This window comes from Equus asinus, chromosome 16 (genome assembly GCF_041296235.1).
Source record: "Equus asinus isolate D_3611 breed Donkey chromosome 16, EquAss-T2T_v2, whole genome shotgun sequence".
NCBI lineage: Eukaryota > Metazoa > Chordata > Mammalia > Perissodactyla > Equidae > Equus > Equus asinus.
Genome location: NC_091805.1, coordinates 24,402,372 through 24,427,519, shown reverse-complemented (window position 1 = coordinate 24,427,519; position 25,148 = coordinate 24,402,372). Strand labels below are relative to the sequence as shown.

General features: G+C 35.4%; 1 protein-coding gene across 1 annotated transcript in view; it reads right to left on the bottom strand.

Annotated features, from left to right (window-relative positions):
- Positions 1 to 10,823: 10,823 nt before the first annotated feature.
- The window catches only part of PKN2 (protein kinase N2), a 148,195-nt gene continuing 133,870 nt past the window's right edge, over positions 10,824 to 25,148 (bottom strand). The window contains exons 19-22 of the mRNA XM_014841895.3: positions 18,393 to 18,535; positions 14,061 to 14,168; positions 13,773 to 13,853; positions 10,824 to 13,685 (exon numbers count right to left, since the gene is read on the bottom strand). Coding sequence (XP_014697381.1) covers positions 13,482 to 13,685; positions 13,773 to 13,853; positions 14,061 to 14,168; positions 18,393 to 18,535 — 536 coding nt within the window. The 3' untranslated portion in view covers positions 10,824 to 13,481. The remainder of the gene's footprint in view (positions 13,686 to 13,772; positions 13,854 to 14,060; positions 14,169 to 18,392; positions 18,536 to 25,148) is intronic.

Below are 25,148 nucleotides of genomic sequence, written 5' to 3'. Positions count from 1 at the left end.
TGGAACACCTTACAGTGCAAGAAAGAAAGGAGGTACTCAAGAAGAAATGGGGTCAAATTTTGGGACATTAAAAGCATCCAAGAAAAAAGTAAGAATATTAATGGATTATAATACAATGAATAAAAAAAAATCTATGCAGAGGCCGGCCCGGTGGTGCAGCGGTTAAGTGCGCATGTTCTGCTTCGGTTGCCCAGGGTTCGCCAGTTTGGATCCCAGGTACAGACACGGCACTGCTTGTCAAGCCATGCTGTGGTAGGCGTCCCACATATAAAGCAGAGGAAGATGGGCATGGATTTTAGCTCAGGGCCAGTCTTCCTCAGCAAAAAGAGGAGGATTGGTGGCAGATGTTAGCTCAGGGCTAATCTTCCTCAAAAAAAAAAAGAAAGAAATTTTCAAAAGAAAACCCATGCACCCACAGTAAGATACTAAAAAAAGAAAAAGTCAAAGAAAGAGAGGAGGAAAAAGGGAAAGCTTTAGAAAACAGAAACAAGAGGCCAGCCCCATGGCCAAATGGTTAAGTTTGTATGCTCTGCTTTGGTGGCCCGGAGTTCCTCAGTTTGGATCCTGGGTGTGGACCTACACAATGCTCATCAAGCCATGCTGTGGTGGCATCCCATATAGAAGAAATAGAATGACTTAGAACTATGTACTGTGGCTTTAGGGAGAAAAAAGAAGAGGAAGATTGCCAACAGATGTTGGTTCAGGGCCAATCTTCCTCACCAAAAAGCATACCTTAAAAAAAAGAAAAAACTGGAAGAATGGCAGCTAATGCACGTAGAAAGAATACTAGAGTTAGAAAATTATTTTGCAACTCTCAATGCAATCATTTATTCAGATGAAGAAAATCAATGGGGAGGATAAAACCATTGGGAGGATAGTCATTGGGAAATAGAATATTAAAAAAATCTCAAGTATTATTCAGATTGCCTATTACTTACAAAAGCAAAATATATCTTTACAAAGAGAGATACGGTGATCACCACCTTAACCAAGTGAACAGACTTAGATCAATGATAGTGGAAAAATTTGACATTACATCTCTCCTAACGTGATGCATTAAGATGTAATACCACTAAGGTACTATTGCTGTGGTGGGGGGAGATTAACTCTATCTTTGAAATGGATTAAAGACATAACCATAAGCCCTGATACCATAAAACTCCTAGAAAGAAACAGGAAATAAGTTCCTTGACATTGGTCTGGACAATGATTTTTTACATATGACACCAAACGCACAGGCAACAAAAGCAAAAATCAACAAGTGGGACTACATCAAACTAAAAAGCTTCTGCACAGCAAAGAAACAATCGACAAAATGAAAAGGACACCTATAGAATGGGAGAAAATATCTGCAAACCATCTATCAGATTAGGGCTTAATATCCAAAATATATAAAGAACTCATACAGCTCAATAACAAAAAAACAATCCAATTAAAAAACGGGCAGAGGAACTGAATAGACATTTTTCCAAAGAAGCCATCCAAATGGCCAACAGGTACATGAAAAGATAAAAGATGCTCAACATCACCAACCATCTGGGAAATGCAAATCAAAACCACAGTAAGATATCACCTCACACATCAGAACAGCTATCATCAAGAAGACAAGAGACAGGTGTTGGCGAGGACATGGAGAAAAGGGAACACTTGTATACTGTTGATGGGAATGCAAATTGGTTCAGCCACTATGGGAAACAGTATGGAGATTCCTCAAAAAATCAGAACTACCATATGACGCAGCGATTCCACTCCTGGGTATATAACCAACCAAAATGAAAATAAACTATCAAAGAGATATGTGCACTCTCTTGTTTATTGCAGCATTACTCACAAGAGCCAAGATAGGGAAACAACCTAAGTGATGGCCAATGGATGAATGAATAAAAAGATGTGGTATGTAAATATACAATGGAATATTATTCAGCTATAAGAAAGAAATCCTGCCATTTGCAACAACATGGACAGACCTTCAGGGCATTATTGCTTAGTGAGATAAGACACATAGAGAAAGACAAGTACAGTCATGTGTTGCTTATCAATGGAGATATGTTCTGAGAAATGTGTTAGGTGATTTTGTTGTTGTGTGAATATCATAGAGTGTACTGAAGGGGAACAAAATTTGCCACCCCAAAATGTGTCTCCTTAACATGAGGATTATTTTAGGCTGAGGTGTTTTTATTTTTTATTTTTGCTAAGGAAGATTCACCCTGAGCTAACATCTGTGGCCAAGCCTCCTCCATTTTGTACATGGGCCACCACCACAGCACAGCCACTGATGAGTGGTGTAGGTCCACATGTGGGAACCGAACCTGGACTGCTGAAGCAGCACGTGCCAAACTTAACCACTAGGCCACCATGGCTGGCCCAAGGCTGAGAATTCCTTAAGAAACAAAAGACTCAAAGTCTTTCTTGTTACCTCTCCCTTAACTGCCTAAAAGAATTCAAATAAAAAAAAACCTGTCTCAGGAAGCGAGCTATCACCCTAGCATAACATGGCCTAGGTGGCAGACAGGGAGGAACCTAGAAAAGCCTGTTTGTTGGGCTCCCCTCTGTGTTCTGTTTCTGTGTGGCCAAACACTTGTTTTCCAAACATTTGCTCGTTTTCACCTACCTGTGAATTGCCTTCCTTCCCTTTGAAGTCCCTGACTCTCCCCACCCTCAACATCTTCTTTTGTCTATAGCTGAGAATGGTATTTAAGGTGAGGGTTTTAGCCATTTGGGTAAGTTACTCAGTTTTCCTGGGTTTCTCCCATGTGTACATGTTATTAAATCTTTGTTTTTCTTTTGTTAGTCTATCATGTCAATTTAATTCTTAGACCAACCAGAAGAACCTAGAAGGGTAGAGGAAAATTTCCTCCTCTCTCCTACAGTACTTTACACAAACCTAGATGGTCTAACCTACTAACACCTAGGTTATATGGTACTAGTCTTATGGCACCACCATTGTATATGTGGTTTGTTGCTGACTGAAATGTCATTATGTGGCACATGACTGTACCATGATATTACTTATATGTGGAATTTTATAAAGCCTACCTCTAAAAACAGAGAGTAGAATGGTGGTCACCAGAGGCTGGGTGGTGGAGGATCTGGTGAGATATTGTTTGAGGGTACAAACTTGCAACCAGTGGAAAAATAAGTCCTGGAGATCTAATGCACAGCATAGTGATTACAGACAACAATATGCTATTATAACTTCAAAGTCGCTAAGAGACTAGATCATAACTGTTCCTACCATACACACAAAAAAGATAATTATGTGACTTGATAGAGGTGATTACTAATGCTACAGTGGTAATCATATTGCAATAGATAAATGTATCAAACCAACACACTGAACAACTTAAACTTACACAATATTATGTGAATTATATCCAACAAAAAGAATTTTAAGGAAAAATCTCAGGCCATGGCAACTAATGATCCAGTATCCCATAATGTGATGTGTTATGTTGTTTGTTGCAAGACTTTAGTGAAAACAAAAAATACGTTAAACTTATAGTCAGAAGGCACAAACAGCAAATGTGTGCCTATAGTTGGTGACACAATCTGAGAAAATGAACTTTTCAAACTTTCTACATTCTGATAAGAAGCCAAAGTTGGCTGTACTTTTATGAGTAAGTTGAGGAATTTTCAAGGAAAATTATGATTATATGAAACTTTCACTTTACTTCTTAAATGAGTTTATTGCATCACATTGAACTCTACTTCAGTTATATGCAGATTCACACATTGTGAACTACACAAAATGCTGCTGAATTAAGGAAGTGTCACTGTATATTTCTTTGGCACTGACTGCTTCACAAAAGTAAAGTGTTAGAGATCACAATTACCTAAAAACATTAGTGCATTACTCTCATTATTCCTTTTATGACTAACTGTTTTGCTAACTTTAGCAAGAATAACATGATTACTAACATATTTTTCAAGCAGACCACATATATGAATGGGTAACAAGGAAACTGTTATCTATTTCCAGGATTTTTCCTCACTATATGGTGAATAGCTTTACTTCCTTACAATAACTTTTAATAATCAATATGCTGAAATCCACATTCTCGTCATTTCTATTACTTCAGCAACAAAGTCAGCTGGTACAAGAAGATAATGTTTCCACATAAACAAGTTACATGTAATTGTGAAATTGTTTGAATTTTGGACATTGATCTTTAAAAATTTTAATCTTTTAAAATTTATTGAGACTCGTTTTATGGACCAAGAAGCATCAGTACTAGCTGGTAACTTACTAGAAATGTAAATTCTCAGGCCCCACTCCAGGCCTACTGAATCAGAAACTGGGGGTGAGGCCCATATATAAGTCCTTCAAATGATTCTGATACATGCTAAAGTTTGAGAACCATTAGACTAAGTAAATTTAGTACTGGCTCACTTCGTGGGGAGATGAGTTAGCACGGTCGTTTGGATGCAGAGATGGATTTAACACAGGCTAGACTGAGTTTTAACAGCGTTGTACAAAGAAGCAAGAGAGGAGCAGGGAGTTGAGGATATACATGAGAGTGATTATAATGGATATGCGTATATAAGCTGGAAAATGAGAAAAGTAAGGACTCCAGGAGTGAGGGGTATACTGTCATTAACATATTGAAGATTGCTGAAATCACCACCCAAAATGAAGGCCTAAAATACTACCAGTAACTTCCACCTACCAATGTACTTCACCACTATCGTATTATTCCACTTCTCCATCAGATAATCACTATGTTAATTTTTGATCAACATTCCCTTGCTTAAAAAAGAAAAAGCAATGTTTTATCATACTGATGTTTGATTTGGCTGTTTTTAACTTTTAAAGATGATTATCATGCTGTATATAGTCTTCTTTGATTAACTCCTTTCACACATTTTGATCTTTTGTATTGTTCCTATAACTGCAGTTGATTAATTTTCATTGCTCTATAATAAATATTTCATGGTGTAAATATCCTATATCCTACTAAACGATTCTCTTCAACTGATGAGCATTCGGGTTGTTTTCCGTTTTTGCTGTTACAAACAGTGCTGTGAACATTCTCGTTCCTGACACGCTGCATATATATAGTTTCTTTGGGGTACAGTACTCAAGTGGAACTCCTGGGTACCTAAGTATGTAAATATTCAATTTGACAAGATAATACCAAATTGTTTTCCCAAACTGTTGTACTTCTTTACACTCCCCACAGCAATTTACATGGGAGCTTTTTGTTCCACTCCATCTCCACAGCTTGATATGGTCAGAATTTAAAATTTTTGCCAATTGAACCTGTGCACATTGTATTTCAGTATGATCTTGATTTGTAGTTCCTGACTACTGTTGAGATTTGGCAGGTTTATTGTCCATGTGAAATCTCTGTTCATATCTTTTGAACTTTTCCATTGTTTTCCTTATTGAGTTCTAAGAATTTTATTTTTTTCTTTTTAAGGAAGATCAGCCCTGAGCTAACTGCTGCCAATACTCCTCTTTTTGCTGAGGAAGACTAGGCCCTGAGCTAACATCCGTGCCCATCTTCCTCTACTTTCTATGTGGGACGCCTATCACAGTATGGCTTACCAAGCAGTGCCATGTCTGCACCCGGGATCCGAACCGGCGAACCTGGGGCCACTGAAGCAGAACATGCGCACTTAAGCGCTGCACCACTGGGCTGGCCCCTAAGAATTTTAAATATATGCTATTATTTTTTCTCTGTTACATGTGATAGAAATAATCTTCCAGTTTGTGCCTTGTCTTTTTATACTTTATGATGTCTTTTGATAAACAAGTTTCTAATTTTGTTATAGTTCCATTAATTTTTCTTGTATTTTAGTGCTTTCTTCTCCTATATACTCAATGATTTTAAGTTTTCCTTTGACATGTTTTTAATTCATTTGAAATTTTTATGTATAGTGGGACAGAAATCCAATTTCTTTTTCCCTTTCTATATGGATAAAAAATTTTCCTAGCTCTGTGTATGGAACATTTTCTTTTCTCTCCAATGAATCACATCACTTCTTTCACAAATTAAAGTTTCAGGGATGTGTGTGTCTGTTTCTTGGCTCTCTTCTATTCTGTCTGTAATATGTACTAATACTACAATTGCTACTGGCATTACACCCTAAGATGGGATATGTCTACACTTACGTAGGTCTTCTTTAATGTCTCCCAGTAAAGAATTCTTTTTTTTTAAACAGGTCTTACACATCCTTTGTTAGATTTATTTCTAGGTAACTTACTTTTTTGTTCCTATTGCAAACGTTGTGTTTAAAAAAATTATGTATTCTGTTTGATGATGGTACACAGACATTTCATGACTTTTGTATATGCATCTTATAACCAGTATCTTGGGCAAACTACGACTGCTAACAAGTCGTAGTCTTTTGAGTTTTCTAGGTAGACAATCACATCACCTGCTAATAATAACTATTTCATTTCCTCTTTCGTGTCATTATATTACCTAGAGTAGCAGAGTTCAATGTTGAAAAGCAGTAGTAATGACAGGCATTCTGGTCCTATTTCCCAAATTTAAAGGGAATGCTTCCAACGTTTCCTTTTATGAGACGATGCCATTGATTTTAGTTTTTGTGCGTGTGTGTGTGTTCTTTAAAAATATAGGTATCATTTATTAGGTTAAGGAAACCCCCCTCTTTCTTAAAAGCAGGAATGTGATCAACTTTTTCTAAATCTATTACTTTTCCTCCTTTAATCTGTCAACATGGCACACAACAGTTACAGATTTTCTAGCATTAGGCTGTCTCTGCATTACTAAGATAAGCCTAATTTGCTAATGGAATAACGTCTTTTTAATACATCACTGAACCTGATTTGGTAATATTTTGTTTACTATTTTTGTATCAATATTCATGAGTGAAATGTGCTAGTTAATATAATCTTCTTGCATATTTGGTACCTAGGTTATAATGTCTTCATAGAATGAGTTAGGAAATATAACTTTTTCCTATTTTCTCAAAAACTTTCCAAGTGGTGGAAATAATCTCTTCCTTGCAACACAATCCAGACCCAGTGTTTTCCTTGTGGAAAGACAACTTCTACTTTTATTTCTTTAATAGTTATGAGATTATTCAGCCTTTAATTTCTTCCTAGTTTAGTATTCTTATATTTTTCAAAGACTATCTTCATTATTTTAAATTTTCAAATTTATTTACATAACATTGATAGTATTTTTTTAATTTAAAAAAATCTTTGTAGTATTTGTATTTACATGCATTACAGATAGTATTTATGCCTTCTCTCACTTGTCATCTTTTTAGAGCTGTGTCTATTTTGTTAGCAGTTTCAAGAAATAAGCTTTTGGCTTTTGTTTCTATTTTGCTTATTTTTATTATTTACTTTCAGTTTATTCTGTTGCTCTTTTTCTAACTCCTTAAGTTGAATAACTTGATCAATTTTTAACCTTCCTTTTTCTAACTTTAGTTTACAAAGTCCCCTGGTAGCACCACTTTTGCCATATCCCTCAAGTTTTGGTACGTAATGTTTTTACTATTATTGAGTTATAAGTATTTAATTACCACTATTCTTTCTTCTTTTGATCCATTATTTAAAAAGTATTTAAAAATTTTTTCAAATACATATATAGCTCTTAAAATCTTTTTGTTCTAACCATTTAGAAAATATAATCAGTATAAGTATACTTTGTAATTTTCTGCAATTTGTTTTATGGCTCAATTTTTATAAATGCTCCATGTGTGCTTGAAAAGAATGTGGAATCTCTTAATTGCTGGATCCAGAATTCTATATATGTCCATTGGATCAAGCTTATTGCATTCAAATATTTTATATTTTTGCTGATTTTAAAAAGTCTGCTGTCTAATGGAATACTACTCAGCCATAAAAAAGGATAAAATCATCCCATTCACAACAACATGGATGGACCTTGAGGGTATTATGTTAAACGAAATAAGCCAGATAGAGAAAGACAATCTCTGTATGACTCCACTCATATGTGGAAGATAAACACGTGGACAAAGAGAACAGATTAGTGGTGACCAGGGGAAAGGGGTGTTGGGGGTGGGCACAAAGGGTGAAGTGGTGCACCTATAATATGACTGACAAATAATAATGTACAACTGAAATTTCACAAGGTTGTAAACTATCATAACCTCAACAGAAAAAAAAAAAGACAATTCACCTTAAAAAAAAAAAAGTCTGCTATCTAACAATGTGAGTTGAAATCTTCCACCTTGATGGTTATTTGTGAGTTTTCTCCAGTAACTCTTAACAATTTTTGCTTTATGTATTTAGAGACTATCTTATTAGATGCCTAACATCTTAGAATTATTATAGCTTTCTTGCAAATTGAATCTTGTATCATTATGTAGAAACTCTTGCTGATACTTATTTTTTCATGGTGGGTCTAAAATCTGTTTTGTTTGATATCAGTAGAGCTACTACAGGTTTAGCTTGAATGGTTTTTGCATCATATATTTTCCCTCATACTTTTACTTTCAACTTATATGTATTACTTATATTTTAGATGTATCTTTTTCTAAGTATTATAAAGCTGGATTTTAAAAAAATCTATACCTTGAGTTTACTCCATTTACATTTATTGTGATTACTGATACATTTGGGTTTATTTCTACCATCTAACCTTTTGGTTTGGAATTTATATGCACTATATTCTTTTAGTGAGTATCCTTGACATTTTATGGTGTACATTTAATCAAAGTTAATCGATAACTTGTCACTCCAACAATACAATACTTTAGCTCTGATCTTTTCTCGCTCAATTTTCTTACTATTGCTGTCCAGAATTTCTGTTAATTTAAAAGGAAAAAAAGTTTTCTATCTATTGATTTGGTTTATTTAGATTTACCTAAGTGTTTACCATATTATTTGTTCACAAACCTTTTTTGTATCATGGATTCAATCTGGGATCATTTTCCTTCTTCTTAAGCACTTCCTTAGAGTAGGACCCTTGATAGTAAACCCTTCTTTAAAAAAAAATTTTTATTTGCTCTTTCTTAAAAAAAAAATTTTACTTTCTACACAATTCCAAGTTGACACGTTGTTTGCCAGCGCTCTGAAGACAACATTCTACTGATTCCACCGCTGCTAATGAGAGGTCAGCTGCTCGTTTCTCCTTTATAGACAATTAGTGCTTTCTCTCCTGGTAGTTTCAAGATGTTGTCTTTGGTGGTCTGCAGTTTTACTACAATGGTTCTATGCATAAATTTATTTATATTTATCCTGTATGGAGAATATTGTACTTCTTGGATATTTTGCACCTCTGGGAAATGTGTAGCCATTCTCTCTTTAAATATTGCCTCTGTTTCATTCTTTCCTCTTGGGTCTCCATTCTATCTTCTATATCTCTTAACCTTCCTCTCATATTTCCTATTTCCTTATCTCTTTATTTGATTTTTTCAGGATTTATTTTCCAGATATTATCTTCCAGTTCTCCATTTCTCTCTTCAGCTGTCTAATCTCCTGTTAACCCTTCCGCTGAGTTTAAAGTTTGATCAATTATATTTTTTATTTTTGTATTTTAAAAGTGCTAATTTCTTTAAAATTTTACATTTATCCTGTTAATTTTATGCATATAAACATTTGATACATAGTTATATTCTGTATCTGGGAATTCTAATATTTGTAATTTTTTGGAGGGGATGTCTAAATTCACTTTTTCTTGACTCTCATTCAAGGTAGCTTGCTGTCTCTCATATGTTTGGTAATCCTTGACAGCGAATTACTTGATCTTAATCTGTGGAAGTTGTATGTTACCATCCTGGAGAAGCTTTCCTTCAGAAAGTATCTGATTCTACTAGTAGAGATTGACTTGCAAACTAGAACTTGAGCTCCTGTTGAGGATTTTAGCACAGAACATAAGTTGTTCTGCTTTGCAAGGTTTGTTATGCTTCATAATGGTGTTGCTACAGGAATGCATCCTTGGTAAACCCATTTCTTCTGGGTGCCTGCATTTCTAAAACCAGGTCCCTGCCATTCTGGCTCTCACCCTCTTCAACTTCCTACTTTTCTGGCCTACTCTGTAGACTCAACTTCCAGTCCTAACGTCTCAGTACTCCCACTCTTGTGCTTGGGCACCCTCTACCTCTTGGCTGCTGAAACCCTGGGCTTGCCCAGATTCAGGTTCAAGTTTATTTGCCTGTTTTGGGGTGAGGGGTTGCCAGAGACCACTCTTATCTCTAATGAGACCAGCAAGGCGTCAAATTATGTGTTTTATTGGAGGTCTTAGAGCTTCTACTTGGTCATGATACTAGAGTTGGAAATTATGCAAGACTTCTGACAATTAGGAATTATTTAAAAACTTCCCTCTATTTATATATTTGTTATATATTTATATAAATATGCTTATAAATACATATAATATTTATATATGTATATACACACACACACATAAAGCTAGTATCTCAGAGAAACAGTAGATCTCAAAAGATAGCTAGTAGGTAAATGAGAATTCTAAATTAAGATTATGATTCATGGATTGGGATTTGCTCCTTTGGGTTTCTCATACTCACCCTCACTTGCTTAGGGAAGATCAGCAGCACCTGTGAAAATTTTGTTAGATTTGAATCTATAATGCAGCTTTCACCTAGTCAACATATAATGGTAATTTCTATGACCTCAATTTGTGTTACAGGGATAGCATGGATCATTTTATATTTCTAAAACATTCCATTTGCAATTTTTGAAAAAGATGACTACAAAATGGCTACTATTCTGTTTACATTTACGTATTTTCTGAAAGGTCAGGTCCTAAAATAAAATGTTAATCTCAAGCAAGAGAAAAGTATATATAACACTGATGCTTGAATTTTAGCATTAATGCATATTGTTCTTCATTTATGAAGACTTTGATTTTTTTTCCACCTTTCTATCTTCAGTGGCCAGCACAGAGAAGGCATTCCATAAATATCCACTGAATGAAAGACGCTACTGATCTTACAGAAGTAGAATGCAAACTTTTCCCATTATTATCAGTGTACAATTTACTCCAAATCTTCACAATTTTGCACCCCCCCAAGAGAAAAAGTACTCGTAAGAAGGCTAAAGTTAATTAGTCTTTGAGATCTTGAACAGAGTATAGCGAATGCATAATTTGACCAATAGGAAGTTTTCAAAAGGAAATAATACTTAAAACCAAAGTTACAAATTACAATCTGTTTAAACTTTAATTTGTGCATTTGTGGTAATTTATGACTGCAAAACACTTCTTAGAATGACATAGTTAAAGGCACATTTCATTTGAATGCATAGTGTACCATTCTAAAATTTCCTAATTTCCTTACAAAGTGCTTGAGCAGTCACTTACACATACAGTAATAGCAAAATATATTTACACTCTATAGAGTTAAAAAATTTTAAATCTGACTAAAATATATATATTTTAAAAACTACAGAAAAAATTAGTGCTTTCTTCAGCTTAATTGTGTGAATATACCCTGCCCTATAATTTTTTTTAGTGATTGACTTCAATTAAAAAAAATTTCTGTACATTGTGTAGTTACAAAATGCTACGTCAGTTTTTAATGCTAAAAGCCTATTTTCGACACTGCTGTCTATGTATATTTGAGAACCAGAAAAGGTGAGCAGACTGTACCTCAAAAGTATGTAGTGTTTTTTTTTAATGTTGTGTTAACACTGTTTAAATTAAAGCCAGACAATTAAGCTAAGATCCTCTATTGTCCTTTACCAAGGAAGTTAACTGGCATTTTAAAATAACTTTAAACAGCATATTGCTCCCTCTTTCTATAAGATTTTCCCCCAAAGGATCTTGGGTAATAATCAATTTGGAAGGAAATATGAATTATCTCTGAACAATTTTACACAGAGTACAATAAAAATATGCCAACACACCCTGGCAAGGCTGAAATATTTATGTTTTTAGCTCAACTCTATAAATCAGTGTGCTTTCATGTTTCTCATAGGATTTGAACTTGAACAATTAAGACATGAGATTACTGTGATTAAATAGTTAATTCATTATGGTTAGTTAACAACACTTGCTATTCCTGAGGTATGATGACCCTAACATGCTAAGCACAGAATCAAAGATGTTATTATTGAACTAAGGAAAAAAAATGAAGTCATACACTAGGAGGGAAAAAAATAAAAAGAAATAAACAAAAACCCCCCAAAAAACTCCAGGCAAGTGGAAAAGTCATGGCTTACAAAAAGACTTTCCTATAAGAGCGTTAAAAAAGCCACAAATGGATCCTCTGAAGAGTTGTAAAAAAGTATTTGATCAAATTATTTTTGAGACTTTTGAGGTACAGCTTTAGTGTTATAATAATTTTTATAAAATATAGACTGTTTTATCAAAAATATTTATACATTCTGTTACAATATATTGCTTTTGCCCTCAGTAACTGCCAATATAAAATCTGGATCCAGTGGCCTAAAATGTACAAATGCACTTAACATAAACGCTGGAGTTTGAGGTGTCTGGTGGCCACTGTACAAAAGTGATGAAGTGGTGAATTAAATAATAAACCTACAACATAGAATACATTACAACTTGCACATATACATGTTCACAGCAAGTATACAATGATAATCCCTATGTTTTAACAAAGATATGGTTCCCTTCTACAGTAGACACAAGAATAAGATGAACTAGGCTGATAAATGTACAACGAATATCACAAAAGGAGGAATCAGTTCACTAATTTTGGAGGAAGGTATGACTGCACATACTGAATGTCTCGACTTTGGGAATGCATACAGGTAACACAGTATCTTGGTTCAGGCTGATCAGAAGTCCTCATTCTTAAAATTTTAAGTAAATGCTGATGTTTAGTTGTTCCTGTTTGTTTCAGCATGGCTTAAGAAAAAAAAAAACTGTTTGGCAAGTAGCTCTGTTGGAAAGCTATGAGGCTCTGTTACATGGTTGGTAAAGATAAGACAATAAAAATTTTTCCCTAATAAATATAGAAAATTTATAAAACAAGATGTCAATTCATTTCATTTTTTTTAAAAAAAGCCCAAAAGTATGCATGAACTACTACTACATTTTTTTGATATTAAAGTAATTTCTTTAAAAAAATAAGAGCATTTGCCTTATTCAAATGGAATCATACAATGTGTGAAGAGTAATAGCATCCCAAGCCTTTCTTTTACTTTGTGTAAAATACAGCCAAGTGAAGTTAACTGATTAATCTTCCTTCTACTTAAAGCAGGCATACAGCAAAGCTAGGGACTGTAGAAGAGTGTTTTTTTTCCTTTTTCCTTTTTTTTTTTTAAAAAATAGACTATTGATCCAAAAGTATTCATTTGTGATAGATTTTCATGGCTGGTGTCCATTCAGCTTAAACTCCATGAAACTGTTTCCAGTGCTCAGATTTACATTGAAAACACGTCAAGAAGCCAGTTTTCAAGAAGGTATTAGAATAGGACTTTTAAACAAATCTTCATGTGTTTAAAAAAAAATCTCAGAAGCTACTGATGGCACAGAGAGCAAATTAAGTGTTGCTATTTTTAAGAGGTCATCTTGTCAGTCAGTCTGCTTGGTTTCACAGTGTCTCGGAACTTAACACCAATCAGCAATGTAGTCAAAATCTCTGAACATTTCCTGCTCCTCTTCTGAAAGTATCCTTGGTTCTCGAGGTGGAGTTAGAATAGGTGCTTCTGAGGTAAATTCATCATCAAAATTACTAACGTCTTCCCGTCCTCTAATGGTAGGTACAAATGGCGGCTTTACTTTTTTGTCCATCAGAGCACTCCAATCAATTAGCTGGATTACAAAATAGAAATTGGCCAGTTTAGTTTCCTACTCCTAATTGCTAAAGTTTCATAAAAGTTTTTAAATTTTCATACCTACCCGGAAAAATGGGTGCTTTTTTACATCCTCTGCATCTTTCTCACCCGCTCCAAGGCGCCGCTCAGGATTTCTTCTTAATAGCTAACACAACAGAGTATAAAATTTCAAATAAAACAAGCAACTTCATTGAAAAGGATGCTCAAAACTTGTAAAGATTTAGATGTTTTTTGGTATGTGATTGTCTAAACCATGCAACATCTATGAATTGAAAAATAACTCCTAAAGTTCTACTGGGAAATGTCCTTCAATATAAAAAATTTAAGTAGTTTATAAACCATTGACTCTTACCCTTCTCATTATTGAAATGGCTTCTGTAGATAAGAACCTTGGATATCTTACTTCATCATTTACAATACTGTCAAAAACCTCCTCTTCATCATCACCAGGAAAGGGAGACTAGAAAAAATATCTTTGAGTAAGTAAAAATGAGTCTTAATACAGTAAAATCTTATCCCCTATCCAAAGTACAACCAAGAACCACGCAGTGAGGGAAAAAAAAAAAATCACCAAAACACCAAATAAGGACTACAAGAAACCACAATAGACATGTATCTATCACCCAGAGGATCATTTCTTATCGAAATCTCTAAATTTATTTCACAGACCCTAAAAACAACTTTTGTCATATTGTATAATATCATTTTCATTTAATTTCACTCCATTCCATTTCATTTCATTTCATTCATTTATTTATTTACCTGGCCAGATGGTCAATATTTTGAATGCCTATTAGATAGTGGGAAATATTTAGATAACAGACAGAATCTTGTGGAAAGAGAAAAGGAAATGGTAAGGTAAATATGGTAATGACTGTTATTACAGAGAGAAGCACAGAGTTTGTGGAAATACATCAGATAAGGATATACTTCGAATTTCAAAGTCAATAGCAAATTAACAGTGGCGAAACACAATTAGAGATTTGCAGGCATAATGACTGGACTAAGCAGCAGCTGCCAACAAAATTAGACTGAAAGGAACTCAAAAAGCACACATTTCCAGGAATATTTAATGCTTTACACAATAGGTCTTGGGGCATTTCAGTAAGCAGAGTATTATTATAATGACAATAATGAGCCCAAGTCATAAAAAAGTAGTTAAATTATATTCAGTATAACAATTTGATGTACAAAGTGATAAACTCTCAACTATGCTGAAAAAGTGGCTATGAAATGTGACTTACTACCTCAGAATTCCAGACGGCTTAGATTTGGCTGCTTGCTTCCTATAAGGTATTAAAGAATAAGAGCCAAGTAGAAAGCAATATCAATGGAAAAGGAGGGATCTTTGACCTGAGAAATTAGTGGAAATGAATTCAGAACCCAACTTCCTAAGGGTGATCTGCCAATCTTATTGCTCACATCTAAGAAAATGTCAAACTTCTCAGTTATCACAACTGTACTCTGTTTATTCACTCATTCAAAATATATAAATAAAATACCTACTATGTGGGACAATGTAATTTCTTTCTGGGATTGAGACAGCAAGTCAGGGGAAAATTCTATTTCACAAGGATTCTCAACCAAAATGTTAAGCGTTAATACAAAGCACTTTCGTCTCCTATTTGATCAGTTAATTTTGCATGTGAACACTGTCACTCTACAAGGCTGAAGAGTGAAGACACATCTAGATATTTGTTAAGATGCTACAGGTCCTTGTTTCTGCAAAGAGAGTACAGTAGTTCTCCCTTATCTCCGACCCCCAATGGATGCCTGAAACCTCACATAGTAACTGAACCCGATACACACTGTGGCTTTTTCCTATACATATAACCATACCTATGATAAAGTTTAATTTATAAATTAGGCACAGTAAGAGATTAACAACTTCTCTTTGGAATATCCAAATTGCCAGCATCACTACTCTTGCACTTTGGGGCCATTATTAGATAAAATAAGGGTTACTTGAACATAAGCACTGAGACACCATGACAGTCGATCTGATAACCGACATGGCTACTAAGTGACCAATGGGTGGTTAGTGTATACAGTCTGGATACGCTGGACAAAGGGATGATTCACATCCCAGGCAAGACAGCATGAGATTTCATCATGATAATCAGAACAATGCATAATTTAAAACTTATGAATTATTTCTGGAATTTTCCATTTCAAATCAATTGTGGGTAACTGAAACCGTGGAAAGCAAAACCATGTATAATGGAGGACTATTGTATAAGAAGCTAACAGGGCTAGGGGCTGGCCCAGTGGCACAGTGGTTAAGTGTGCACATTCTGCTTTGGTGGCCTGGCAAACCCTGGTTCAGATCTCGGGTGCGGACATGGCACTGCTTGGCAAACCATGACATGGCAGGCGTCCCACATATAAAGTAGAGGAAGATGGGCATGGATGTTAGCTCAGGGCCAGTCTTCCTCAGCAAAAAAAAGAGAAGGATTGGCAGCAGATGTTAGCTCAGGGCTAATCAAAGAAGCTAACAGGGCTAACAACAAAAGGTTAGCAATTGTGTTTTAAACACATATAAAAATCCAACAGTCTGTTCGGACGTCAAGTATCTAACTCCAGTATCTAAGATTACGTTCAACTTCTTTGTACTTCACTCTCATGTGACACAGGGAAAGGGGACCTGGTACATTAATTTATTCCTGGAGTCTTTTTCAGTCCTCAAAACTCATAAATTCAAATACAAATTTGGAAATGCATGATATATTCAGTGATTTTTCAATTACTTATAATACCAGAGAAATTACACATAAGCTTTAGTCAAACTTTACTTTTATCACAGATAAAAAAAGTTATGCTAAAGTTTCACCAATGCTATAAAATTATAAAGTATATTGATGAGTTTTAAGTTTAGTTCTTTTCCCAACTATCCTCCCTCTTAGGTAGGGGATAAAGAGAAATGAAATTGCAAAAAGCAATTGTGAAGGAATAGCCAGATTCACTGCCATTTACCTCCTAGGTAATTAAGAGCTCAATTAGAAGCTCTTTTAAAAAAGTATGGAACCGAATTTCCTCACTTGTTCACTGCCGAATCCTCCACTCACTTTAGAACAGGAGGAAGTAGAATCAACTGGCTCTTAATTCTGTAGTAGTCTGCAATAAACTCACATTTTTGGCATGCCGTCTCTAATATGGAGAGTAAATTTTAAGCAAGCATATAATTTTTGGTAACTTAATTAAATCTCAGACATAACTGAACACGACATTTAAAAAGCAGCAATAGAAATGTTGCTTCTTTTAAAAGGAAGAAAATAAAAGTGAGTTCAAGCAGGCCGGAGCGTACAGAAACAACTATTATGAGCACTTCTGATATCCTTAGAAAGTAAAGACCATGGTGGGTTAGGGATTAAATAAATCTTTCCATTTTAAAATATCATACAGCAGATTTTTTAAATAGGCGTGAAAAATTCTGATCTGGACCAGTGGTCTTAAGAATAGAAACAAGTTTGAGTGGACCGAATAACCCTATCCTGGGGGCAGCAAAGCAAAATGGTTTGGAGACAGGTTCTGAAACCAGAGTGGCAGGGTTAAAATCCCAGGTCTCCACATGAGAGCTGTGTGACGTGAAGCAAGCTATGAACCTCTTTGTGTCTCCATTTATGCATCTGAAAATCGGAATAAGACTAGTACTGAACTCATGAAAGGTTGCTGAAAAATTAAATGAGCTAATATTTATAAAGCACATAGAACAGTGCCTAGCACATGTTAAACATTTTAATTAGCTATTTCTTTTCCTCCTTTTCTAAGTATCCACTCCAATTTGACATACCAAAAAGGATGTCATTTGCATAAGACGAAATCATTTATTTGTTTGTTTGAGATAAGTGCCACTAAATTACAATCACAGAGCAAAACTTTAGAAATTTCTGAAACTCAATAATTCAGTCATTCACTCATTCAACTCCTAATTTGTTCATGCCTGGAATGTACAAGGAAGCTTGTTGGCACTGGGGAAATGGCAGAACAATTAACCAACCCAATAAGGTAATTTTTCTCACCTCTTGGGATCATCAAGCCCGTCTAAGAAGTTTTCAATTACTTGTTTAAATATTTACCCTTTCCCAATTCCTCTCTAATTTATCATTTCCAACAATTTATAACAAAATAGATTAGCTCTTATTACTGCTTGATTTATTAGATATAATTCACTCTTTCCTAAATGGTAACAATTTCTGTGTACAACTAAGTCATCCCCAGAAATTTAAGTTAATCTAAAGAAAACAGTAGGAAAAAAAAAAAGTTAACCTTTTCAAATCTGCTGTACTGTTTTTGAAGGTAAGATTTATGTTTGACCAATGTATAGCTGACTTTTCTTTACAGGTACAGAGTACATTCTTTTCATTAGTCTTCCTGCTATTTTATTCCCTGTGAAATGATCGGTTAGATATGATTTTGTCTTAAAATCATAAAACATCACCATAGTAATACTGAAATATGAGGAACTAGTTTAAAGCCTTGGTAACACATTCCACAGATAATATAAAAATCTAAAAATGACAGTGAAGATAATACAGAATCGTAGGCAATTATTAGTATATTATAAATATTTATAAAACTTAGGTTCTGCTTATGCAGGAGACATATTAAGTGTTTTATAAATGACATGCTTTGTTCTTTCAACCATCTTTCCTCCTTTCTCTCTCATCTATTTTATACTGCTTACCTCACCAACGAGCATTTCATATATAAGTACACCAAGGCCCCACCAATCTACAGCTCTCGTATAGGAAGTTTCTGTTAATACTTCTGGGGCAAGAAATTCAGGAGTGCCACAAAATGTACTTGTTCTATCTCCATATCCCATTCCTGAAAAAGGTAAAATTTAAATATTTGTTAGCAATGAAAAAAATCTAGCATAAAAATTAGAAGATATCCTTAGGAAATAAAACTAAAGTTGTACATTTGTGCATGGTGATCAAACTCAAGATATATCAAAGGCTTTTAAAAAAATGTTAAGTATTTGTATAGAAAAAACTGTGTAATAGCAATGACTATTAAATTAATGGGTAAAAATAAATAAAATTTCATACTTCATTTTATTTACTTATTTTCTCCTTCTGGTCATTATAAGTGATGCTAAGAAGTTACAAAAGGAACTGATTCTAAGCTTTAATTTCTATCATCTTTTCAATTCAACCCTTAAATAAGTTTATTTCCTTCATTATAAAAATAACATTAAGTATACTTTAGAAAATACCAAAAAGCAAACCCTTAGGTAATCAAGAATTGACCAAATGTGTAGTATAACATAGAGATATATTAATATTTGAGTTAAGTAGTTTTCGAATACATGTTCCTCATAACTCAGTAATAGATTAATTAATCAAATATACATTCTATATATGGAAGATAATATCTCAATGTATTCTAAAGTGTTAAAAGCTCATTATAAGCATCATCTTATGAAACAATTTGAAAGAAAAGCTCTGAGTTCTAAATTTAAAAAGGTATGCATTTACAATGACTGAAAATTTCAAATGAATCTGTAAGTCTATGGACCAAGACTTGAAGGGACTAATTAAATATATCAGCACATTAGGGTGGAGGAATTTTTTCTTTTTTGAAAAATTTCTTTAACATTATCATATTTTTTTCTCCAATAAAATATTATTTTGAAGAAGATTTGACATAATACCTATATAAGCTCTACACAAGCTTTTTAAGTAACCTGGCTAAGATTAAGAAAAAGTTAACAAAGACAGAAACAGAACTAATATTTTTTGATTTTTATTCTGTGCTCTGTTCACAACTAGAGCATAATACATACGTACGTCATATTTTTAGGATACAATTACTCTAATTTTTTGTCTTGTTTATAGTAATATTATAAAACCTGTCACATTTTAATGTAATGCATACATATCACGTCAGTTATAACAATATGATTATAACATTTCATTAATTCTGATATATTTCTGATATATTTTATCCTGATATATACACATATTTTTTTTGGTGAGGAAGATTGGCCCTGAGCTAACATCTGTGCCAATCTTCCTCTATTTTCTATGTGGGACACTACCATAGCATGGCATGATGAGTGGTATATAGGTCCACATTTGGGATCTGAACCTGTGAACCCCGGGCCACCAAAGCAGAGCATATGAACTTAACCACTACACCACTGGGCTGGCTCCTTTATCCTGATATTTTAATTTTAATTAATTAATTAATTAATTAATTTTTTGAGGAAGACTAGCCCTGAGCTAACATCTGCCACCAATCCTCTTCTTTTTTTTGCTGAGGAAGACTGGCCCTGAGCTAACATCCGTGCCGGCCTTCCTCTACTTTATATGTGGGATGCCTGCCACAGCATGGATTGACAAGCAGTGCGTAGGTCTGCACCCAGGATCCCAGCTGGCGAATCCCGGGCCATCGAAGCAGAACAGGCAAACTTAACCACTGGACCACTGGGTTGGTCCCGCTTATCCTGATATTTTTAAAGGAAATTCAAAGTAGGCCCAATTAGCCAGGACTTCAAATTGGTAAAACTCCACGGAATTAGTTAACATCAAGCTCTGGAGTTATAAAGACCTGGGTTTAAATGCCAGCTTTTGCCACTTGTTGGCTGTGAGAGCTTGGGAAAGTTGCCTAATCTCAAAGCCTAGTTTCTTCATCTACGTGCAGCAGTTAATACTACTATCTACTTCCATAAGATTGTTATAAATTAAAGGAGTTCAGGCATATGAAATACTTGGCAAAGTGCTTGGCACACAGTGAGTGCTAAAAAATTGTGAGCTATTATTTTTATAATGTACTATATATATTTTATGACAATGAAGAAAAACACATTTTCTAAGTCTAGTTATTCAATACATATTTTCTGAGTAGCTATTATGTTCGAGGCATCCGTGCCAAGTGATGGGAACACAAAAATGAGAATAAGACACGGTTTTTGTCTTTAAGGGGCTTACAGGAAACTAGAGGAAAATAGAGATATACTGATAATTTTATAATGTTATGTAAGAGCAAGATATTGTGGAAACACTGAAGAAGGGCTCCTAAAGCTGACTTAGGAGTAGAGATCAGAGGAGAGGAGTCTCAGCTAACTTATTTGAGAAGGTGACACCTGAGTCGAGACTGAAAGATGAACAGACATTAGTGAGCAAATAGAGTTGGATGGGTGATGGTGGAGAGACACTATAAGCTTTGTTGTTGCTGGAGTAGAAAGTACTAGGCAGAGAGCTGCAAGAGATATGGCTGGAGAAATAGGCAGGCAGATCAGGAAGGGCACTGTATCTCACATCTTAGCCACTGAAGGGTTTGCAGCAGGGGTGTACCACGGTCAGTTATCTTTATATATGCCTGCCGCATTTTAGCAATTACATGGGCAGACCAATTTGAGGGAGAAAAAGACTAGAGACAGAAAAGCTTAAGAGACTACTGAGGTAGTCTTATTAAAACAAGATGACGGTTGGCAGTAGTAGAGGAGAAATGAAAAACTTAGGGAATATTAAGGAAGTAGGTGTCAGCACAATTTGGTGATTAACCAGATGTGGAAAGTAGAGAAGAGAACAGAATCAAGGATAATTCCACGTTTTCAGATTAGGAGATTATGAGGATTGTGGCAACATCAATGATGAACTAGACTATCTGAGGAAAACAAACTAGTTTTGTGTGTACAGCATTTGAGGTATCTATTGACTACTCAGGTAGTGCGTTCTAGTAGATAGTTGAATACGTATGGTAGGAAAGGAAGTAATAAAGTTGGGAATTATTAGCATATACTGGCTAGTTAAAAACTAGCAGTGAAGAGCAATGGGCTAAGGAGAGACTCTGACGAATGAAAGCATTTAAATCAACAGTGTCCAAGGGGCTGGCCCTATGGCCAAATGGTTAAAGTTCCATGTGCTCTGTTTCAGCAGTGCAGGTGCACAGATTCGGATCCTAGGCGTGGAACTACTCCACTCATCAGCCATGCTGTGGAGGCATCCCACATACAAAATAGAGGAAGATTGGCACAGATGTTAGCTCAGGGCTAATCCTACTCAAGCAAAAGAAAAAAACAAAGAGGAAGATCGGCAACAGATGTTAGCTCAGGGCTAATCAATCATTAGCAAAAAAAAAAAAAAAAAAAAAAAATCAATAGTGTCCAAAACAGAGATTATCCACTAAGTGAAAAAAACTTTTATTGGATTCAGCAATTAGGAGGTCAGGGGGTAACTGATGAACATATATTTGAAAAGTTCATTCATTCATACAACTACTTTTTTTTTAAAAGACTGGCACCTAACAACTGTTGCCAATCTTCTTTTTTTTTCTGCTTTTTCTCCCCAAATCCCCCTAGTACACAGTTGCGGGTCCTTCTAGTTGTGGCATGTGGGACACTGCCTCAACATGGCCTGCTGAGCAGTGCCATGTCTGCACCCAGGATCCGAACTGGGAAATCCCAGGCCACTGAAGCGCAGCGCGTGAACTTAATCCCTTGGCCATGGAGCCAGCCCCTGCAACTACTTATTAACTGAATATTCACTGAATAGTTAAGATGTGCCAAGCATGATACTCTGTGCTACGGAAACAAAGCTAAGAAACAAGAAGCTACCAGTGTAGAGGGGAAACAGACAACGTCCATTACAATACAATGTATTAAATGTAAAGATAAGAATACAGGCATATCTAGTTTTATTGTGCTTTGCTTTATTGCACTTCGCAGATATTGCGTTTTTTAAAAATTGAAAGTGTGTAGAAACCCTGCCTCAAACAAGTCTATCAGAGCCATTTTTCCAACAACATCTGCTCACTTCGTGTCTCTGTGTCAAATTTTGGTAATTCTTACAATATTTCAAAGTTTTTCCTTATTATTATATTTGTTATGATGATCTGTGATCAGTGATCTTTAATCTTACTATTGTAATTGTTTTGGGATGCCAAGAACCGTACCCATATAAGACAGCAAACTTAATCAATAAATGTTGTACATGTTCTGACTGCTCCAACAACCAGCTGTTCCCTGGTCTTTCTCCATCTCCTCAGGCCTCCCTATACCCTGAGGCACAACAGTATTGAAACTGGGCCAATTAATAACTCTACAATGGCCTCAGTGTCCAAACGAAAGGAAGAGTTGCACATCTCTCACTTTAAATCAAAAGCTACAAATGAGTAGGCTTAATGAGGGAGGCATGCTGAAAGCCAAGATAGGCCAAAAGATGGGCCTCTTGCATCAAATACTTAGTCAAGTTGTAAATGCAAAGAAAAAGTTCTTGAAGGAAGTTAAAAGTGCTACTCCAGTGAACACATGAATGATAAGAAGCCTCATTGCTGATATGGAGAAAGTTTTAGTGGTCTGGACAGAAGATCAAATCAGCCACAACATTCCCTTAAGCCAAAGCCTAATCCAGAGGAAGGACTTAACTCTCTTCAATTCTATGAAGGCTGAGAGAGGTGAGGAAGCTGCAGAAGAAAAGTCCGAAGCTAACAGAGGTTGGTTCACAAGGTTTAAGGAAAGAAGCCGTCTCCATAACATGAAAGTCAAGATGAAGCAGCAAGTGCTGATGGAGAAGCTGCAGCAAGTTCTCCAGAAGATCCAGCTAAGATAATTCATGAAGGTGGCTACACTAAACAACAGATTTTCAGTGTAGACAAAACAGCCTTCTATTGGAAGAAGCCATTTAGGACTTTCATAGCTCAAGAAGAGAAGTCAATGCCTGGCTTCAAAGCTTCAAAGGACAGGCTGACTCTACTGTTAGGGGCTAATGTAAATGCTGACTTTAAGTTGAAGCCAGTGCTCATCTACCACTCTGAAAAACCTAGGGACCTGAAGAATTATGCTAAATCTACTCTGCCTGTGCTCTATAAATGAACAACAAAGCCTGGATGACAGCACCTCTGTTTACAACATGGTTTACTGAACATTTTAAGCCCACTGTTGAGAACTACTGCTCAGAAAAAAAGGTTTCTTTCAATATTATTAGTGCTCATTGACAACATGCCTGGGTCATCCAAGAGCTCGATGGAGATGTATAACAAGATTAATATTGTTCTCACGTCTACTAATACAACATCCATTCTGTAGCCCATGGATCAAGGAGTAATTTTGACTTTCAAGTCTTAATACTTAAGAAATACATCTCCTAAGATTATAGCTGCCATAGATAGTGATCCTTCTGATGGATCTGGACAAAGTAAATTGAAAACCTTCTGGAAAGAATTCACCGTTCTAGATGCCATTAAGAATATTCATGATTCATGAGAAGAGGTCAAAATATCAACAATAACAGGAGTCTGGAAGAAATTGATTCCAACCCTCACAGATGACTTTGAGGAGTTGAAGACTTCTACGGAGGAAGTAACTGCAGATGTAGATGTGGTGGAAATAGCAAGAAAACTAGAATTAGCAGTGGGGTCTGAAAATGTGACTGAATTGCTGCAATCTCACAATAAAACTTTAACAGATAAGGAGTTGCTTCTTATGGATGAGTAAAGAAAATAATATCTTAAGATGGAACCTACTGGTAAAGATCCTGTGAAGAGTGTTGTAATAACAACTAAGGATTCAGAATATCACATAAACTTAGTAGATAAAGCAGTGGCAGGATTTGAGAGCACTGACACTCCAATTTTTTTTTCTTTTCGAGGAAGATTGGCCTTGAGCTAACATCTGTGCCCATCTTCCTCTATTTTATATATGGGATGCTTGCCACAGCATGGCTTGAAAAGTGGTGCATAGGTGCGCATCAGGGATCCAAACCAGCGAACCTCGGGCCACTGAAGTGGAACGTGCGAACTTAACTGCTGTGCCACCGGGCTGGCCCCGGGTTGACTCCTGTTTTGAAAGAAGTTCTACTGTGGGTAAAATGCTATCAAATAGCATTGCATACTACAAGAAATCATTCATGAAAGGAAGAGTCAACTGATGTGGCAAACTTCATTGTTGTCTTAAGAAATTGCCACAGCCACCCTAACCTCAGCAACCACCACCCTGATCAGTCAGCAGCCATCAACATCGAGGCAAGATCCTCCACCAGCAAAAAAAGATTATAACTTGCTGCAGGCTCAGATAATGGTTACAATTTTTTAGCAATACAATATTTTTATTTAAGGTACGCATATTGTTTTAGACATAATGTTACGGCTCACTTACTAGACTACAGTATAGTATAACTTTTACATGCAATGTAAAACCAAAAAATTTGTGTGACTCACTTTATTGCAATATTTGCTTTATCGCAGTGGTCTGGAACTAAACTCGCAATATCTCCAAAGTATGCCTGTACCTATTTACTATATGTTAGGCACTGTGCCAACAGACTTATCTCCAATTCTCATAATATCCTAAACAAGAAAGATTATATCCATTTTTATAGTTGAGGAAACAGACTCAACGAGGTTAAAAGTAACTTGTTCAAAGACACATAGTAAATAAGCGGCAGGCAGCAGAGCCAGGATTCAAACCTAGGACTGTCTGGTACCTAAGCCCATG